Here is a 20,514-nt window from a genome sequence, read left to right as displayed (position 1 = left end):
ACTCACAGGTAAAAATTTTTGGTCGATAAAAAATCGGGTTTTCAGCTAAGTATTTTTTCCATGTCTTAAATTCTGAAGACCCAGAGACCAAAAATTCACAACTTTCAGATTTATACGGCTGCAAACTGCTGCTTTGTTTGAGCCCTATCATGGGTCTCCTGAGGTTTACATTAACCCCCTTATTCATAGAAAAGTTACAATACGTTTTAACTAATAAACTGTTTTGTCCCTTTCTGTCAAAGAACAAATTGTTCTTTGTCGGAGAGGGACAAAACAGTTTATTAGTTAAAACGTTTTGTAACTTCTCTATGAATAAGGGGGTTAGTATCTATATTCTATTCTAAAGTCGTGGACATCCCATATCTGCAGTTAATAGCATAGCATTTTTCTAGATAGTCTAATGACTAATGAGGCTACACAAACACAAAAAACTGGTTTACCATGTAACTAGCTTATAAATATAATGCATAATAATGGATACGACAGAAATAGTTAAATAAGGTTACATTTACATCGTAAATGGTGACTCGGTCGTGACCGAGTGAATAGATAAAGTATGTAATGCTTATTAAGCATTGTTAGTTTGGTCATACATTACATAATATGTACATGACATAAGCTACAGAGAAAACTAACGCAGCTGTATTATTTTAAGTATACCTACATAGGTCAACATAACAATGTCCCATAGCTCATAGGTAGTCCGGAATATAATTAAACTACATAATTTATGGAATTATATAGAGTTTCTTAACTGTATAGGTATAGAGTTAATTGCCTACAGTCTTGGTTATACTTTAACTAAGCTGCAATATGAATATTAATTAATTAATTATCGTAATATAAAATCATGAATATTTTTTTTTAAATAGGTCCTGAAAACGCATTATCAACCCGCGACCAATGAAAAAGTGACCACATGGCAATGTCGGTTGGAACAAATGTATTTTCTAGTACCTACCTACATGCATAAAAGGCTGGTTGCTATAGAGAAGGATAAGACAATGATCTTACTAACACGCTCCACGAAGCTAAGTAAGTAGCACAGAGATGTAATGAATTTACAGTGAAACTATAAAGTCCTGAAAACGGAAGGGGAAATTAAATAATTGTTACCGTATTTAAATAACTGATAATGATAAAAGGTCTTTGCAAAATCGCACTCTTTAAGGACCGGTACATGTCAGGACTTTATAGGTGGACTGTAAGTACCTGCCAATGATATACAGTAATAATATTTTGGTTATTGCAGTAAATCAAGCTAGGTATGTCATCAACTTATCAGGCTAGAAAAAAACATGTATAAGTGGTCATTTTTTAATCAAAACACCAAAGTTCAGTTTTAAGCCTGCCTTCACTTTAGTATTCCTTACCTGTAAGATGTAGCATTGTAGATCTTTAGTAGGTAAGGAAGTACAAATAACTATTTATAACTTCTTCCAAAATCCCTTATTTTACTTTCCCTGAAATCCATCCCTGTAGCAACTAAAGTCTTCATATTGATATGCTAATAATATTTTGTCGTGTTCTTACTACAGCGCACCAAACTCTTATTACCTATGCATCAAAGCTCACATTCCTATGTCTTACTGACGATCATAATCATCGTCATTGTATTTTATCCATCGATTTTAATACGAACTAGATGGAGTGAGAGCAAAATGAACGTCTCGTCAAATAACACGCCATTGGTAGACACTGAGCTCTTATTTTAAATTATAAGTATCAGTTAAAGATTTATGACTCTATTCATTGGTACAGTCATCATCACGACCCATTACGTCCCCACTGCTGGGGCACGGGTCTCCTTCCAATGAAGGGCCTAGTCCACCACGCTGGCCAAGTTCGTACATTGGTACAGTGATTGTCATTAAACAAAATGCAGACAGTTTTTTGTTTTGTTTTTGTATGTGACCCACCATCTTGTTCGAATATTTCTAATCTAAGATGTTGTCTGTACAATGCCCCGCGTGGGGTCACGAATCTCGATCATTCAAGATATTCATGTGGCAATTCATTGGCAGTAAAGTGGCGGGATGTAGCTGATGGAATAATCTTGACGACAGTAACGTTAAATAATGGCACGTCTGACTGAAATTAACGTAGTTAACAATATTTGTAGAACCTATAGTTATTTTATTTCAGAAGAAGAGGCAAAGATAATTTCAACAAGACTGAAAAAAGCTGCTCACTGGTTGGACATAACTTAAAGTTTATGATCCGTAATTACCAAATAATCTAACTAGAACCTAAGTAAGAACCTACTTATATAATTAATATGTACATAGGTATAGAGTCTAGCCTTAACTTACATTTCAGATTGTGTCCTCTTCTTAATGTTTTTGCTTTGTCAAACTATGTTGAGTCAGCGTGTTTTGAAACTATACAAGGCCTGTAGGGCGATCCGGAAAAAACGCAGCACATTCTATTCGATAGTCTATTCGAAAGTGCTGTCAACCTGTCAACAACAAAATGGCGGTGTATTGCGGTGTACAGATTTGCGAAAGTTTGACAGCTATCATTCCATAGGTCATTGTCAGAATAATATCATGTACTCTGTGGTCATTCTTTTCGAAACTCATTCGAAAGGTAAAAAGTGTTCGAAAGTGCTGTCAAGTTGACAATAGTCGCACTCGAATTCGATTCTATTCGTTAGCTCGAATTTTCATGATACGGGTACAGAACGCAGAGGTTGGGACTGCTCACGTATAGTTTCAAATTAAAATGGTCCCATGATTTACTTGAAAGTATACAAGGCCATTACGCACTAATCGCGTATATTTTCAAGTAAGTTGGGCCAAAATTATGGCTTGAAAATATACTGCAGCAGTTACCAATGCGTACTAATCGTGTATATTTTCAAGAGCCAAGCGGCAATGCGAGCACTTGAAACTATACGTGATTAGTTACCAGGTATTAGGTTTTTATATTTAATACCCATAGATAGATAGGGTAGGCTCCCCAAAACATGATGAAAAATATGTCTCTAATAGGTCTACACTACAATCACAAGCAACCAATAAGTCCAAATTGCATTTAATTTAGAATTTGATAAAAATTTACGTTTTTAGTTGGTTATTTGGTTCTAGTTGGTTATTTTTAGCAGGCCAAGGAAAGGGATAAGTGGAATGTTCAAGAAGAGACCTTTGTCCAGCAGTGGGACACTAGAGGTAAAAGAAAAAAAAAGTTGGTTATAATATTTTGATGCGCTGTTAAATGTACCTTCTTTAATAAGCTAGTCTTTTTCGTTCAGGAGCTATCGTCACTGGAACTTTTTCATTTCTCCTGAGCGTAGTAGGTATTACTCTTAATTCATATAAATAATAAGATATTAGTATTATCTTTATGAATTATATCAATTTATCAATCAAATTAGAGCTTGTTCATCTTTATTTATTAACATTCTATAGGTATGATAGGCAGAACAAGTAAATTGTAGTCATGTACATTTACCAAAATAGTTAAGTAAATCAGAATCAGCATGTAGGTATAAATTATATGCGACAAGTACGCCAATCAAGCAATGTGCGTAATAGCAATGTATATTTTCAAGAACGATTTAGTAAATCCCAACTTGAAAGTATACGCAATTAGTACGCACAAATCGTGTATATTTTCAAGTCAAATAATATTTTTTTTCACTTCAAAGTATACAGTGCTAGTACGCTATGGGTGCGTTCTGGCCTTGTATAGTTTCAAAACACGCGTTGAGTCAGGAGAAAATCTTGTTAAAGATAAAGATAAAATACTCTTTATTGCACACAAACAGAAACAGTTTCACAAACATAGAAATAAAATGTATATAGTGTAAATAGTACAATCGGCGGCCTTATTACTACAAGTAATCTCTCCCAGACAACCACATAGAAAGGAAATCCCGAATGAAACCAAAACAGATGTGTTGAGTGACCTTTTGTCTATTTCTATTATCATCTCATATCAACTAAAATGCCTCGCAACCTAAGAACCCTTTTACTAAAGTGGTGGGTGGGGAAGCCGCCATATTATCCAATGTCACTCGTAGCCGCGTTGACCTATCACGACGACATTCCTCAACAATGGGATGACCGAATGACACTTGTATTATCTAATAAGGCACATGCTATAAGGTTAAACCATAGTAGACAACAATATTATATGTATCTATGCAAAAATATGCAGATTTTCATTCAGTAAAAATAATTCATGTAAACGTGCTGGTGCCCGTATTCATAGTCTAATGATACCTACATCTAAGGTGAACGAAACGATCTCTCAAGGAAGCTATTTGCTGACTATGGTAATGGTGGTCGAAGTGGGTATTGAACAATAAATTGTTGAAAACCTCCCATTAGTTTAAAATTGACTTTGTGATATACGAATTTCTACTTTTTCACAGACGTAAAGAGTTGAAACTCGTGTGTTTCAAAGTCAATTTTAACCTTGTTGTAAATTTACAATGATACGTTCTATGAATTTGTTTTTTTATTAATCTCAAAGTTTAAATCGTCATTACTTTTGTAAGATTATAATCTATTATTAGATTATTATACCTACATTAGATAAATTTACAAAGAATGCTATAAAAAAAACAAATAAGTAAGTACTTACTCAGGTATTTATCTGCTTCCATATAAAAAAACTAAAACAATAGATACTTAATAAATAATACGGAATTTGTAGTTCTTGTTAAATAATTCAGTGTCTGAAAGAATTGTTGCTATGCACAAAAGTATTTTTTTAAGTTGTTAAAGTTACATCACACCCAAAGTTCATACAAATACGCACGTTCAACATCTATTTTCCTTTTTTCGACTTTATAACTCGTATTCAGCCTAATTATTCATCTCCTTAGATAAATTTATAACTTAAATTTAACCGAACCTACGCGCTTTATGTATGTAAGTATGCATATCCTCTTCACATAACAGTTTTTGTTATCGTTATCATATTGCAGTAGCACCACCATGCCCATCCACACACTTTTACACGGAATAGGGGCACTTAATTTCTCTGTCAAGCAAACATAAAACAATTTGTCAGGAGTACTTATTGCGATAACGACGTCATAAAAAGTATATTTTAGTGCATGATTTACTAAAGAAAATTAGGTCACATTTGTTATTGCCAAGGTCTATTTTTGAGTATTTTGCTAGACTGCTTTCATCATAAACTCGGGAAGCACTAAATATTTGAAATAAAAACTATTGAGAAATGCTGATATTATTCAAAAAGCTCCCGTCGTCATAGAACTGATAAAAAGTTTGTAAGTTGACACAAATCATGATTTGAGAAGCTCCTTCATACTCTTTGTAAGTTGCATTAATTAGGGTTAAATATATTATGACGAGTTTCGACGTTTTGTAAAAGACTCAAGTCAAGGCAGGCAGGTGAGGCAGGCTAATTAACGCCAGCGCTAAACGGAACCAAAGTCAGAAATATAAATAAAACACCTAAGCAAAATTTCATTGGTGTTAATTAGTAGGTTATTAATAAGTAAATTTATTTTTAAATACTGTCACCGTTGAACTTGAATGTCTAGCGACGGGCACTGGCGTCATTCCAGAATGATTGGCTCGCTCAAAATTAATTTATCTTGACTCGCCGAATAGACGCAAATGAATAAATCTACTGGATTTATTTACAGATTCGAAGCATTTAACTACTTGACAGTCTGAAACACTGAGGGGTATATAATGCCTATAAATCTGGAATAGATTTATTACTGTTTTGATTGGACGGTGAAAAGGGAAAATATTTTGAGTTCGAAGTCAACTTTGATTTATTTAACAGGCTAATATATAAGTCTAAGGTCTAATAATTATTGTTTAAACATTACATACATATCTTTATTTGACTTCTAGGGGCCCTAACTTTAAGTTGAACTATCTCTTCCTTGTCTTGGTAATAAATTTAGGTAGGTACGTACTTTACTTACTCTACATTGGTAGATTTAAATTGCCTCAATAAAACGAAGTTTTGAGTCTCAAATGTTAGTAGTATAAAATTAAATTAAAGATTGGGCTTCACAAAACTGTACCTACTAGTGTTAATAAACATTTAGGAACGAATATCATTTCAGGGATTCACAACTTATCATTACGTTTTGTTTATTAGTTCCTATTTTTATACTAACAATAGATGTCTAAGTCGTGTGATTGTTCTTGTACATGTATTACTAACACTTTGATCCATGTTGGTTGAAAAATAAATAAATTATTATAATTATTATTATTATTACTAAAATACTCACGAGCAATTAAAAAGTTCCAGTCAGACATAGCACCAAGTGACTCCTAAACGGAAAAGGCTAGCTTAATTATGGTGTCTGTAATATTGAAGTGCATTTAACAGCGCATCACAATACCCAACTAAAACTTACATATTGTGATTGTGCTCAAAATATAAATTGGATGTAGGTAAATAAAAATGAGGCCACTATAGAGTCGGCATTTTGATAGTGGAACTTTTTCATTGCTCGTGAGTGTATTATAATGTAAGTTTATGTAAATAATATCTACGAAACAATGGAGGCATTGACGGAATGACGTGGGATACATTTGATGTGGCCGAGGTGATAAATCCAGTATGTAAATATTAATAGTATTATTTTCGGGCTAATTAATATTTTGGAACCGATCCAAATTGATCAAACATCCAAAGCAAAGGCAATATTGACTTAGCTGACATTGGTATTAGAAAGATAAAACTAATAAAAATAAACATGATGAATGTATCTGAAATAAATGGCGACCGAATGGTGTAGAGTCTACTCGGTTCGTGACCCCGACTGCCATGCCGAAGGTCCCGTGTTCGATTCCCGGTTCACAAGACTAGAAAAGTTTTACTGAAACTAAGTTTATGTTAATATGTCTGGCTTTACGTTAATGTCTTACAAAATCAGCTCAGTCGAAAGAAAATAACTGTAGATTTGGAATTAAAGTAATTAATAAGTAAGTAGTTATATTTCTCTTGGGTATGGTGGCGTGACCGAATGGCGTAGTGGTTAGTGACCTGACTACTGAGCCGATGGTCCCGGGTTCGATTCCCGGCTGGGGCAGATATTTGTTTAAACACAGATATTTGTTCTCAGGTCTTGGATGTGCCCGTAAAATGGCAATAGGCCCGGCCCCTATTACATTGGGACTAACATAACACTCTGGCGAAAAGTGGGTGCAGCAATGCACCTCTGCCTACCCCGCAAGGGAGTACATTAGTACAAGGCGTGAGTGCGTGTGTTTTTATATTTCTCTATGGAACGCTGGAACAGTGATGAAGGATTTTTTAGTTAGTGAAGTTCTCTATAGCATGTTAATAGCTTATGAACATAAAAAATGCTGCTGTTAATAGGTACGTGCTAAATCTCGCACAGCCTTTGAGTTCGCAAATCGTTTGTTGCATAACATAATTGCGTGTGTACCGCGTAATGTCTCATTATATCTGTTTGTCTCTTTTCCTATCTTCAGTTTCTATCAGATGGACCATCTTAGGATGGAATGGAATCTTAGAGGCTTAGTAATTTAACAATGATATGTACAAACACTTTTAGAAAATGACTGAATGAATAACTCTAGTGGAGTTTGTAAATACTTAATTCGATAATAGAATACTACCACCACTTATGTAGGTATTTATAGAATCTGTAGTTGGCAGACCCTGAAATTTCAGTTCCCTATAGCGGATGTGACGGATATTTACCTGACCCATAGACGAACTCTTCATGCAGAATGATTTGAAACCGTTTTTGGCCGATGCTCAACTCAAACGAACCAATAAAACTCTAAAGTAATAAATAAAATAACGCATGAAATAAATCTGAAAATCCGTAGTCTTTAAATGATTCACGGCGAGCAGCAATAAAAGGAGTTACGAGTACCTGGGGGGTCATTCTACGAGAACGCTGCTGATTGTCGTTGTTTTGATCCCATATGATGCCGATTGCACGACAGCTCTCTTTCGTTCGTTTTCCGTCAGTATAGAGTAACCCTCCTGAAACCTGTAACCTTTAGAGCCAACAGAAATAAATAAAACTAAATGGTATGGTATAGGAGCCAATCACTGCATCGGACAAGTGTGACCCGTGGCTCCAGCCAAATGATCTAATGGTGTTGCCAAGCCCATAGGGATGTTCTGCTCAGATTGCATAGAAACTTGAAATTCTCATTGAAATTGTAGGAGGAAAATTAGAGAATCATTCGCAAATCGCAGGAAAAAAAACTTCGCTAATAACACTCTTTACTTCTTCACACAAAAATGGTTACTTTATTATTTTTTTGTCGCCCTTTACTCCGTGTAAACTGAGCTGCCGTTATTTCCTAAGGTAATAAAAACTAAGACAACATTTTTACGCAAACGCCATCAATTCGGTAAACAGGGTCGTTTATGCCATTCATTACTTTCTGATGACCATTTTATGCACGTCGTTATTTCGGTCTGGGATGGAAACGGTGCATGTCTTGTCTAGTCCAATGATAATGATAGGAAGAATATGATATTGATGAGAAATTGCTCTTTGAAGTAGATCGAAAGAAATGCAGTGATGCCTTTTTTCATTACATCATCCATCATCAACGTTGGTCACAGCATGTTCACATATATTCCATATAACTATACTGATAACAGTTGTTTTTTGTAAATATGTGGTAGAAAACACCAGGTCCAATTAAGATATTTCCAAAATTATCAATAAACTGTAAGCATTTATCTTCTGATATCACGTTTAGATCATACCACTGATCCAGTTGACAGTAAGCTTTTTACAAATTCATCATCGTGGAAAGTTCAAAATAACAACTGGTTGTCCGGTAAACGATCCTGGCATTCATTAATAGATCCATTACTGGGTTATGACCCGCCGATATCCGCTGTTGGAATTGCCCCTAAATCGTTTTAATGTGGCCATCCTAAGAAAAATAGGTGAGTGTTGTGGAAAAATCAAGACCGCGCTCGTAAAATTGAAAGGTTGGGCGTGGGCGGCATCAACGGGCTCTGTTGTTTTAGCGGAAAGTTGCTGTAAACACTAACATTGTAGTACAGGTACATTTACCCGTTAAAGCTAGTCATCAGGCAGACCTAGGATATGTAGCGTTTGTCAAGAAATTCAGGACTAAACACGAAATGAGTCTTCCCGGTTGGTATGAAATGCAGCAATTAGTCCAGCGCACACCGGGCAGTCAACGACTGACAACTAATCTGACTGGCCATTCCTGTCACCACGGTGTCAAATCCTAGTCTAGCTCTAGTGTTGGCTACCGACAAGCTAAGAAGAACTAGAAACTCACCTAATAACCATATCCAAGACATCTTCCCGGTCGAACACCCGGCAGTAGAGATGCAGGATCTTCAGACACGCAAACTGCAATCCAGACCAGGTGATCTCCGAGGACTTAAGCGCCTGGTCCCAGGGACAGTTCTCGTGCCGCGTCAGGCAAAGCATGCCTTCCGTGACGGTTTCCGTTGGTGGCATTTAAACTTTTTGCAGGAACTTCTTTATGTCACTGAGTTTGTCTATGGCACAGACGAGGGTCATAGCGCGATGCGACTGGCCGTTCGGAGCGCTTGGCGGAATGACCGATAATGAGTTTAGTGATGTGTCAGTATCGTTGTTTCCTATGAATCGGTAGGTTTATGTAAGTACTTAGTTAAGTTGGAATTAATTAGGTAAGTATTCAAATGTTTTCCTTCCTGTTAATTGTTACTGCCATACGGATTAATTTGCTCCTAGTGGTAGAGCCTAATTTATTTAAACAAACTTACAAGTCGCTTAAATATTTATAGTGACCAAATACATAGGTGTAATGTAACCTATTCATACACATAATTTACATACTATAAAGTGTATAAAATTCACTAAGTAGTCATACAGATTTTACAGTTGATTTTATCAGTCTGTGAGTAGATGCATACTTTCTATACTACAGTTACACAATAGTTCTAAATATCTAATACCATGTGCATGATACTACTTACTTCTATAATAGAGGCGGGAGTAAGGCAACAAAAGTCGGAAGTCTCAATTTAGTCAATTACTTTGTTAATGCGAGCAATGAGCCTTGCGCCGGGATCCGTCCAAACAAACAAAAGACATTTTAATTTCTTGATATATACAATACATACAAACTTTCAGCATTATAAGTACATATAGCTATTTAAGGAAGATAAAACTAAAGTAGAGGTAGAAATTGAGTTCACCTACTTTTAGACAGATATACGAATAAAAATAAGACCTTCCGAACCCCCTAATGGCTTCGATTCGTCCAAGGCATGTAATGGAAATTTTAATAGCAATGCGATTCTATAAAAATAAATGTGCTCTAAATGAGGTTAAAGCAATAACGCTGTTTATGGAATAGTGGAATAAGTAGTGGTTGTGAAAAGCTTTACACGTATGGCTGTGGCTCTCAAACTGTCTCAAGTTAAACTATTTAAACCTTTTTCGAAATCAGCGTGTATGCAAGGTAGATACATTATGGTTTGGTATTTGCCATTCGGCTATTAAACCCTTAAAATCTTATTTTCTGTTAGGATAACAAATAATACCTAACATCATCAATACCTACTACGTTTAATAAATTCTGATGTGCCAAAATACGTTATTTATAAACATTTTTAGCATGAAGTTTTTAATTTCTTAAATTATCTCTGAGATTCCTACATACATTAAATATGACCTAGTTAGGTGGTCTCGCTAGAAACCTTATACGCTCTCTGAGCTCTAAAGACCTAGGTATTAGGTACATGCCTACAGTTGACCTACTGAGGTAACTGTGATAAATATATATATATATATATATATATATATATATATATATATATATATACAAATCTCAGCACTAACAAAGGTTTTGAAGTGGAATTTCAGGAAACTTCTTTTTTTTACTTCTGATAGGTATTCGATTTGCAATTATTTTATTTATAACAGTAAATTCCGTAAATATTTAATTATTAAGTTAACTTTATTATTTATATGAGCACAGTCTGATCATAACAAGGAATCCACCAATAACTCGTCAATATTTGTATTAGTGCGAATGGACATTTATTTAACGGCCTCAAACTTTTAGTTTTTCACTTGTTCTTATTTTAAATCTCTGCGTTTTTTCATTCGAACTGGCCAGTGACAAGTTTATAGACTTCGCACGTCTGAGAGGATATTTATCTCTGACATCAAAGTCAAGAACTTTAAAAGAAGTTTGTAGTTTTTCCTTCTTATATCTAAGAGCTTTTAAAAAAGTTACGCACACAATTATTTTTCCTTCACTAAACTACCTAGGTACTTGCATTTCCAAATTAAATATAGGTAAGTAAAATCAAAACCACTAAAAGCAAAAAATATGTCAAACGACGCAAACAACAAAATACCTATAGAAAATAATTATTATAAAGTGCCAGAGAGCTGTAACATTTCTCGAAACCAAAACAACGTGTGGACTAACTAATACCACAAAAGTGTACAAAGAAAAACATCGGACTTGTTACCGTAAACAAAACATTCTTACAGAAATACTAATGAATATTGTTTTGCCATTTGTTCTCGCTAATGACTGCAGGAAATATGAGTTGTATACTATACTGCCAATTAGTCTAAGAGGTTCAGATTATGGCATAATTTATACAATGACATATTTGTAATTGTCATATTTTATGCCCAGTGAAATGATAGTATTTAATTATAGCTTTAGGTTTATTAGTAACTGTGTATTAGTCACGAAGAAAATAATAATTGCAAGTTAAGTATTACCTAAGTAGATACGACATATAGTTTGTACGTGTAGCGCATTTATAAATAACTAGCTGTTCCCGCGCGCTTCGCTTCGCCTTAAAAAGTTTTCCCGTGGGAATTCCGGGATAAAAAGTAGCCTATGTTCTTTCCCAGGGTCTAAACCGTATGTATACCAAATTTCATTCAAATCCGTTCAGTAGTTTTGGCGTGAAAGAGTAACAGACAGACAGACAGACACAGTTACTTTCGCATTTATAATATTAGTTAGGATGGTCAGCATAAATACCTCTTTAGACGTAGAATTGTTTTATGCAGTCATGTACCGAGTAGGTTCTTTGACCTGTCTTCGGGAAGATCATTGATAAAGTTCTATACTTACTGTATTTATGTATGAATTTTATGTATGTGAGCCTGCGTCGTCGTACTTGCGTGCATCAGACTTTAATTTGCGAGATTAATTCCTAATTAATTATGATTATGAATGAATCATGAAAATTCATACTTGTCTGAATCTTGGGCCTTGGCCCAACAGTGAGTGTATTGTAGTGACCACTTAGACATGAGACAATATCTAAAACTGTGTATAAAAAATATTATCGTATTTATAAGTAAATTTAAATCGCAAAATCCCATTTTACAGAATTTTTATTTCGACAGAGATCTTTTCTATAGATTTTTGTTTAATAATGTCTTCTTAATATTTCCAAAGATTCACACTCTACTGATTTTACCTATTTGAATGAATACTGACATTAGTAAAGTAGGTACCTACTTATAAAACATGTTCTTAAGTAATTAATACATATTTACTTAATTACTATGGGATGGAATGATACGGACGGTTAATGGAAAAACTACTCCATAGATACAAAACAGTGAACAGTTGAACACTATATTTTTCCTACAACGACGCGGCGTAGGTACTTACTATTTATTTATAGGGCAATAACTCTTGCAGCGTACCTTAAGATTACCGAAGATTTAGACCGAAGCGATTCAGCGATTAACTGTGCACTGTAAATTGGATTTTATTTCCGGAAATTAAAGATGAATTTGTAATGACTATTTGTTGTTATAGCGGTTTATTTGGCAAACAGTGGCGCTGGCGTTTGCTTCAACGTTCGTAGCTGTACCAAAACACGCACTTGACTCAGACATTACATTTGTGAAAGTGTGACTCACGTTAGTCCTTATTCTGAGGACTCACGGTGCTTTGTTTTAAAAAGCATGTTAGGTATGAGGATTCACAATGAGTTGAGCATAAAAGAACATTTCTGCACTCCTTTTGTGGCATTCTTGCTTTTGTCACGTACTTAGTAGAAATTGGAAAGAATCATTATACTTATACCTACTTAAAGGATGGAAAAGAAATACAGCCGTAGATACTCACAGAATCTTTTTCTTCTATAAGAGGTAGATCAGTCATTATGACGAAGCATTATTCTTTAAAAATGTGAAATACATGATTTTTAAAGTAAGTTAAGTTAACATTTATAACTTAAGTTCTTACTTATACTTAAGTATATAATTAATAATAATATTAGGTAGGTACAACTATTGATCAGATATCTATATGGATACATTTGATCGAAATCCTTTCAGTGGTTCTGTACCGTATATTGTGTATTTATAAATTCATGTATTTACTCATAATAATGATAGCGTATCTCTTAATTATTTATGAATGAAGTTTAGTCATACTCCACACTCATACTATTTGTACCTATACTATTATTATAAGTGCTTACAATTAGAAGGTATGTCTAGTATGTCTACGTCATTCCAACATACATCTACATAACTTTACTACATACCTACCTACATTTTTACAGGTAATTTGTAATGCCAACAATACCTACCTATGCGACTTTAATTAGTTAATAATCTATCAATCTCATTATTGTTTAATTGCTTCCTAAAATATCCCGTCCATCGTAACAGTCCTGCGAAGCTGTTTGATTAGGGTTATTAGGGTAACTGAATAAGCTGTCTACTGTGTGTAAATAAATACGATGTTATTAAAGGTGGGTTCACACTTATAGTATTGTAGGTAGGTACCTACTTCTATTTGTCACTTGCACTAATCAATAGTGTATACGCGGCCTTAATACCTATAATCCGGTGTGCACAGATTGTTACCTCTGACTCTGACTTACTTACGTTTAAATTATTTACTATAAACTGCACGATGCACGTGCTTTATCGATAGTATCGGTTACCTAGACGTCTAGTGTTTGATTGAACCTAGGTAAGTACTAGATTTTGAATGCACCTCTATCTCAATCATCTGTGTATAAACTGCCTATGAAGGTTAGCCGTTAGTTAGCCACCATTAGAATGTAATGTAACTGTTAGAAATAGTAGTTTAGCTAGACTGCTAGGCTATTCAATTCGCGGACAAGACAAGTAAGTAAGTAAATAAACGAGGTGCCGATAGTTGTGAAATGAATATTTCAATTTAACAATCACACATAACACAAGTATGATAATAATAAATGAAGAATGCTAAAAATATGTTTTTGTTTGATAATGATAAACAAAGATAAGAGATAAGACTCACCGGTAAGTACAGAATTAACTTCAAAATCATTATTTATCCTTGAACATTTTTCAATTAATATTTCGGCTAAGCATTTAAATAATATAAAAATGTAGTAGGTAGGTATAGGTAGGTACCTACTTATGACACACTCGTTAGTAAACTCGCAACATAAAACTCTTATCGGTCATTTCGCCGTCACTTCCTTTCCTTCACACTTTTATGAAATAAACATTTAAATTAAAGTTTACAAATAACCACAACCACTACATGAATAAAACAAATGAACACTCACAAACTGGCTGGAAACTTTAGCCAAAAACTATTTGTTAAGAAAATAAAAAGAACTGGCCGAATAGTTTTAAAAAGTTTGCAAAGACGCGGGAAATATCGTTCGGAATTCAAACGCGCTGGCGGCGGTGACACGCGCGCCGGCCGCCGCTCCAATGACAAATGCGCATCAACGGGTTGCCGACATTTGTTTACCTCCATGGTTTCGCTCGGACTCTGATTTGGGGATTAACCTTCCTTAGACAAACCAATATATCCAGGCCCCCCGTAGAAAATGATCCCGTTTTATCTTTAAAGGCCAGCCGATCTTGAACTTCTGAAGGACGGGTCTTTTAACGATTGTTTGTGGTTGTCATGTCATAACTTTGATAAAACTACCGTTTGATGTTCACGTGCAGGCATAGGGTTGCTGATGTTGCTATGTAAATGTATTATTTATTACGGTAAGTAAGTATTTTTTTTTACTTTCAAAATCTATTCTATCTACCATTAAAAGCATAGCTAAATTTAAGTAAGTAGGTAGACCCAAATTATCAGGAACTTCACGATGGTCTACAAAATTACCAGCGACCTAAATATATTATTGAGGGAACACTAACAATTAGGTAGGGTTGTAAACACAATATATTTCTGCGTATAAAGCCACGCTACAGCTACTTAACAGAACTGGCAACCCTTAGGTAAGTGAATCTAGTCCAATCCAAGACTTATCAGGTTACAAATGGCCGGAGGTAGTGTGAAGGTGGTAAAAGCGGCCGCGGTGATGTCAAAATGGGAGTGAGTGTGCCTTGGTACCTAATGGCTCACCGGTGCTGATAACGAGGGATCGTGAGTCAATGTCATGAGCTCTACCTTCAGTGTTGCCAGTATGGATATAGGCACTGGTGTTTATTTTCATCTGCTCTCTAGTCTCTATAAGCCAGATTGATAAAAGTTCCATAATCTAATTTAGGAGGTACGTCATCATCAGCCCGTAATCCTTCTCAGTGGACACGGGACTGGAGGGATACTCTTTACTGACGAAAACAGAAAGAACGAGAGCTGTCGTAGCAGCACGTTTAATCTAACGAGATAGAGTCTCCGAAACTTAATTTTTCGACCATTGACATATATATTACTGCCTATATATATTCCTTTTGAAATCATTGTTTTCGACATACTTATAGAGTGACCGGGGGATCAAGGGGGGTCAAAGGGTCCCAGAGACCGTGGCGGTCCTTGCACTGACTGCGCCAATTGAGTACATAAGGATGTTTTTTCTAAATAAGATACCTAGTAGGTACAGCGGGTACCTACATTTTCTTGTTTCTTTTATACAGTGGGGTGTTAGTCTTTTTTTAAATGTTTGCAGTTAAAATTATGAGATATGAGTACATATTTTTATAGGCTACTTAAAGGGTACATACACATACATTCATAGGATTTATTTCTGTTGGTAGTCTTTTATCCATTATCTAGTGAGAGCTTTGGTCCTAATAGGTACGGACTTATACCAAATGGTTTTATGACAAATAGATTAAATAACATCGTTTACAGAAAAGTAGTTATTTATTTACCTACTTATATTATAAGTACTTAGGTACCTATGTTTTTTATACTTACTGTATTAATAGGCCAGTTTCCACTGTATGAAAGTAAAAATTCTACATTTTAGTACTTATTTTAGAGAATAAAATTGCATGAATAACTAGTCTATTTATAGTATTGTATTGCAAATGCTTGTTAACCATAAATTGGAAATTCTATGGTAGGTAAGTCATAATAGATCTCTAAAGAAGTAAGACATATTTACATAAATGTACTAATACCTACATACTGTTTGGGACATATCTAGGTCGCACTATAATATTATCATGACATGGTTATCAATTATCAATGTTGGTTTTAGGAGTTAGTCCTTGTTCATTAGTAGATGACTGAGCATTTGGTAGAAATAGAGCATTATCTAACGACTAGGTAGATAAGCACAATTTTCTATAAAACTGTTGTAAAAGTATTACTAAGTTTAATTATTTCAAAATAAACTGTAGTAATTATTGGCAGTAATTAAATAAAACCGATATTTTATTCTTATTAAACAAATAAAGCAAAAAAATATTTAGTAAAAGTTGGTGCATAAATTATTACGTTTACTACTCACCGCTAGATGGCGCTAAATCTCTTGTATTGTGATGAAATATTCATAGTATTTTATGATTCTTCGAAATTCGATTTGAAGGCTTATACACATATCGTATAATGTTTCTGAGATTGTCTGTAGATAGAGCTATATTGTGAAGTACCTACGTATTATCATTATAATAGATAAGTAGGAAGCTATTAGATGGTATTAGGTATATATAGGTACTTTTGATGAGGTTATAAGAAAAATATGTAGCCGTCTCCCAAAGCAACATTATATTAATTATACATATTTACATGTATTATATTAATTTAGCTGTGCCAAACCTAATATAAAAAAATATATCTCCAAAATGTATTTTAATTTATGACAAGCCAAAATACTCTTCGAATTTCGTTCTTAATTTTTAATTTTACGTTGGTCCAGTAGAATTTACAACTTTTTATCAACTTTGATTGCTTTGATCAAATTCATTGAATACAGTTTGTACTTATTAAAAAAATGAAGTCCTATGTTTCAGTAAAATGTTATATCTTCAAAATTAGGTCGTCGTACACGTCGGTACCCTATCCCTATTTACTTAAGTAAGTACTTAAAAAAAACTGTAAAAAAATACAGTTTTTTTTTTAAATTCAATACCTACCTACTGAAATTATATGAGGGAAATGAAATGATACCAATATACGATAATATTAGTTTTATACCGGTATTTAGGCGCTTTAATCTCTTAATCTATATCTAAAATCACATCAAAATACACAAATAAATCGCCAGAAGGTCTAAAGTCTAAAACATGAACATTGAACATCCTGGTTGTTAAGTATTATTAACTCACTATTTAAATTTTAAACAAATTTTGTAACTTACTACTAGATAGTCTCGTAATAACAATAACACTAATAACTAGGTCGTCTAAACAAATTTGGCTACAATGTTGTTCACGACCGATCACTTTACAAGTACCGCGCGTTGACAATGTAGGCATCCATTACTCAACACTCAGCAGTCTTTCAAACACACCGTAAGGTCACTTCATTAACGCTGACGCTTTCATAGAAACGAGTACGGCATCTCGTTCAACTCATCACGTTTAATGAACATACTCCGTTGTCATCGGCGCGCGTCCTGCGACGCTCGGGCGCACGTCTGACAGTTGTTGACGCGCACGACATTGTTGTTGTTGTTCTTTCTTCTCCGAACAGCGAAGTTCCTTTCTCTGGATGGAAACTTCGGGTACTTCTTCTCATGTATCACTGACTGCGGCTCGCTCTGGCCTCCAACGATGCGCTTGTAGACGTCTGCCCACTCCAGTTCCTTCAGAGAGAGGCACATGTTGGCTGCACGCACGACGGGTCACGAAGGTCAGCGAGTGGCAGGCGACTGTTCGCCTCGGCAACTTGACTGAATATGGCAACAGCAATGTTTTGTCATGCGCCTGCGTCGACGACCTCTGGGTGCTAACTACTGCTCACTTGTTTTCCTCACTTTTAATTTTATACGTTCGTGTTTATTGATGTTAAACGACTAACGAGCGAGTGAGCAAACAAATGAAATTTAACACCGTCCAGTTTGATAAGCTATCAATGACCCGCTATAACGACTGGAGATAATGCCAGTATCTCGGCGATATTGAGATAAATAACAGCTAAATTTTGTGTCGTATGAGTCACATGCACTTTGCTTGTATGCACTAAGCAGTTGCTTCAATGTTATCCTTGTGATATAGGTATATTTCTGTGTCTAGCTAAGAAGTTAATGAATTCGTTTTCTAGGAACTCATTTTGTTTACGATTTCCGGATTGTGCACTGCGTAATTTAATGACTTTGATGAATAAATTGTAGATGAAAAATATAGAACATTACAGAACTACATACCTCCATGAATGTGGAATGAAGCCAGGGCAAAGTTCTGGGCAGTTGTCGCACGGCCTTCCCTCCGACACCTCTTTGATCCGCACACCCTGCAAACAAACAAAAACCTTTAATTTTATGACTACAACACCAAATAACTCTCCCACCATCTTATTTAACTAAACTAACCTCGAGCGACCCTAAATCAAAGTCACTCAAGCCATGTACTTGTAATCGATTGAAATGATTAGTAAGTAAATCAAAGTCATCGCAGTTTTTCTGCTCAGAATCACTAGCGTTTTGTGAAGGCTCACATTCACTATAACTATCAGATGATGAGTATTCACTGTCTTTGCGATTGGTCATGAACATTTTAAGGATACCGGTTTTTTCACACCAAAAGTTATTTGTATGATCTTTACGAAAATAACTATTTTTCCGTCCCATCTTTTTGTGTATTTTAAAAGGCACTTGTTTTAATTTTGGCTGTACGCTACAAGTTGGCTTTTTGAAGTTTATCTTTTTATAAAACAGGTCATAATCTTCTTCCGATACACCGCAATGATTGATGTAATAATCTTTCCTTATCTGTTCTTCTCCTTCAAGGTCTCTCCAAAATGTTTGTTTTTTGTTTAAACCAAAAAAATAATCCAGTTGATCTCCTTCATATTCATCTTCTTTTTCATCATCAGCACAATCATATTGTTTATTGATATTAAAATGTCGATTTTGTTCTGCTCGTTCCATGGCTTTCTCCAGGAATCTATACTTCTTCGTGTTTGGCATAGTTTTCTTTAGCAAATTTGCCGTGTTAGAAGTCAAAAACTTAGTTGTTCTTTTATACACCGTCGCTACCGACTCTCGTCTCCTCTTCATGCTGGTTTGATAGTATTTCTTGATACGAATGAGTTTTCTCTTAAGCGATTGCTGATATTTTCTCAAAATGTTTCTTCTCAGTGCCTCCATATTAATACTCCCAACTCTATTCTTAAAGTGTCCATGTTTTTTTTTCTTTTCCAATATTGTCGAAGAGCGTATAAGCTTCAGGACGTAGCAAACTAGTGGTCTCTGGTCTTGATGTGAAGGTTTACGAGCCCTGTCCAATCGGCGAAGTGACGCGGCTGAGGTTACCTGCAAATGGGTGTATGGGGTGGCGCCGGGTCGCACATTACCAGTGACATGTGGCCCCCGTCTGTGCGTGGACGTTCCCCTCACTGCCCGTGTTTATGATAAGACGCGGGGGGTGAGGAATCAAGTCCAATCGGTGACATAGTGGGTAGGTGGGTCATCCCATTCGCGTGGGTGTGTGATCACCATGCAAACAGCTCGGTCATTCGAGCAAATGGTGTAAATCATGGTACCCTTGGAGAGAATAGGCTGCGTCATAAATTTAAGGGTAACGACACGTGGATTCGTTAGTTTTATAGAACTACATAAACTTTAGTGAAGGCAGTAACAATAATAGAGTTCTTTATAATTAACTATTTGATTTCTAGTTAGAGATCACACAAAAGTTCTACATAATTATGAATTCCGAAATGAAGGTGTAGGAGTAGGTACCTACATATGTACCACTTTCGCAACGCATTGTTTTGTCTAAGCTAACATAAAAATAAAATATGCAGTGCATAAAGAGCTATTATAAACAAGAGGCATTGAGAAATCCATACTGCAAGCAGTCAGCAATCAGTGTTGAAAAAATAATAATTTTATTACTACGTAGTTACTTAAAAAAGTAGAAAGGAAAATTCAATGTTTGTCGTTCATATTTAACGGGTATTGTTCTTTTTGTTATTTATTATATTAATTTAGGTAGCTACTGTTATTAGCCGTATTAGATGCTTTGCTTACCTAATAGTGTTATTTGCATGCCGTGTATGAGTGATTCGGGTAATATTTTTTTTTCGAAATAAAAATGTCCATACCTGAAATCACAATTCCATCACCATCAATGAATAATAAATATTTTTGTAGAAAAGGGTACTTAATGAATTTCTGTTACTTTAGAAT

The 20,514-nt window shown here is 35.1% G+C and overlaps 1 protein-coding gene across 7 annotated transcripts in view; it reads right to left on the bottom strand.

Annotated features, from left to right (window-relative positions):
• LOC105388284 (four and a half LIM domains protein 2) overlaps positions 1-20,514 on the bottom strand; it is a 77,887-nt gene that overhangs the window by 37,853 nt on the left and 19,520 nt on the right. For 2 of the 7 annotated variants that reach the window (XM_038122400.2, XM_048629200.1), the window contains exons 1-2: positions 18,694-18,891; positions 18,529-18,614 (exon numbers count right to left, since the gene is read on the bottom strand). In XM_038122400.2, the coding sequence (XP_037978328.2) occupies positions 18,529-18,614; positions 18,694-18,876 (269 nt within the window). In that variant the 5' untranslated portion in view covers positions 18,877-18,891. Of the gene's footprint in view, positions 1-9,260; positions 9,599-14,535; positions 14,684-18,528; positions 18,615-18,693; positions 18,892-20,514 lie in introns of those variants that run through there. The other 5 variants (XM_038122402.2, XM_038122401.2, XM_048629203.1 and 2 more) reach the window with 5 other exon arrangements.

This window comes from Plutella xylostella, chromosome 22, assembly GCF_932276165.1.
Source record: "Plutella xylostella chromosome 22, ilPluXylo3.1, whole genome shotgun sequence".
NCBI lineage: Eukaryota > Metazoa > Arthropoda > Insecta > Lepidoptera > Plutellidae > Plutella > Plutella xylostella.
Note: the sequence above shows the minus strand (reverse complement) of the source record. Positions and strands in the feature narration are given on the sequence as shown.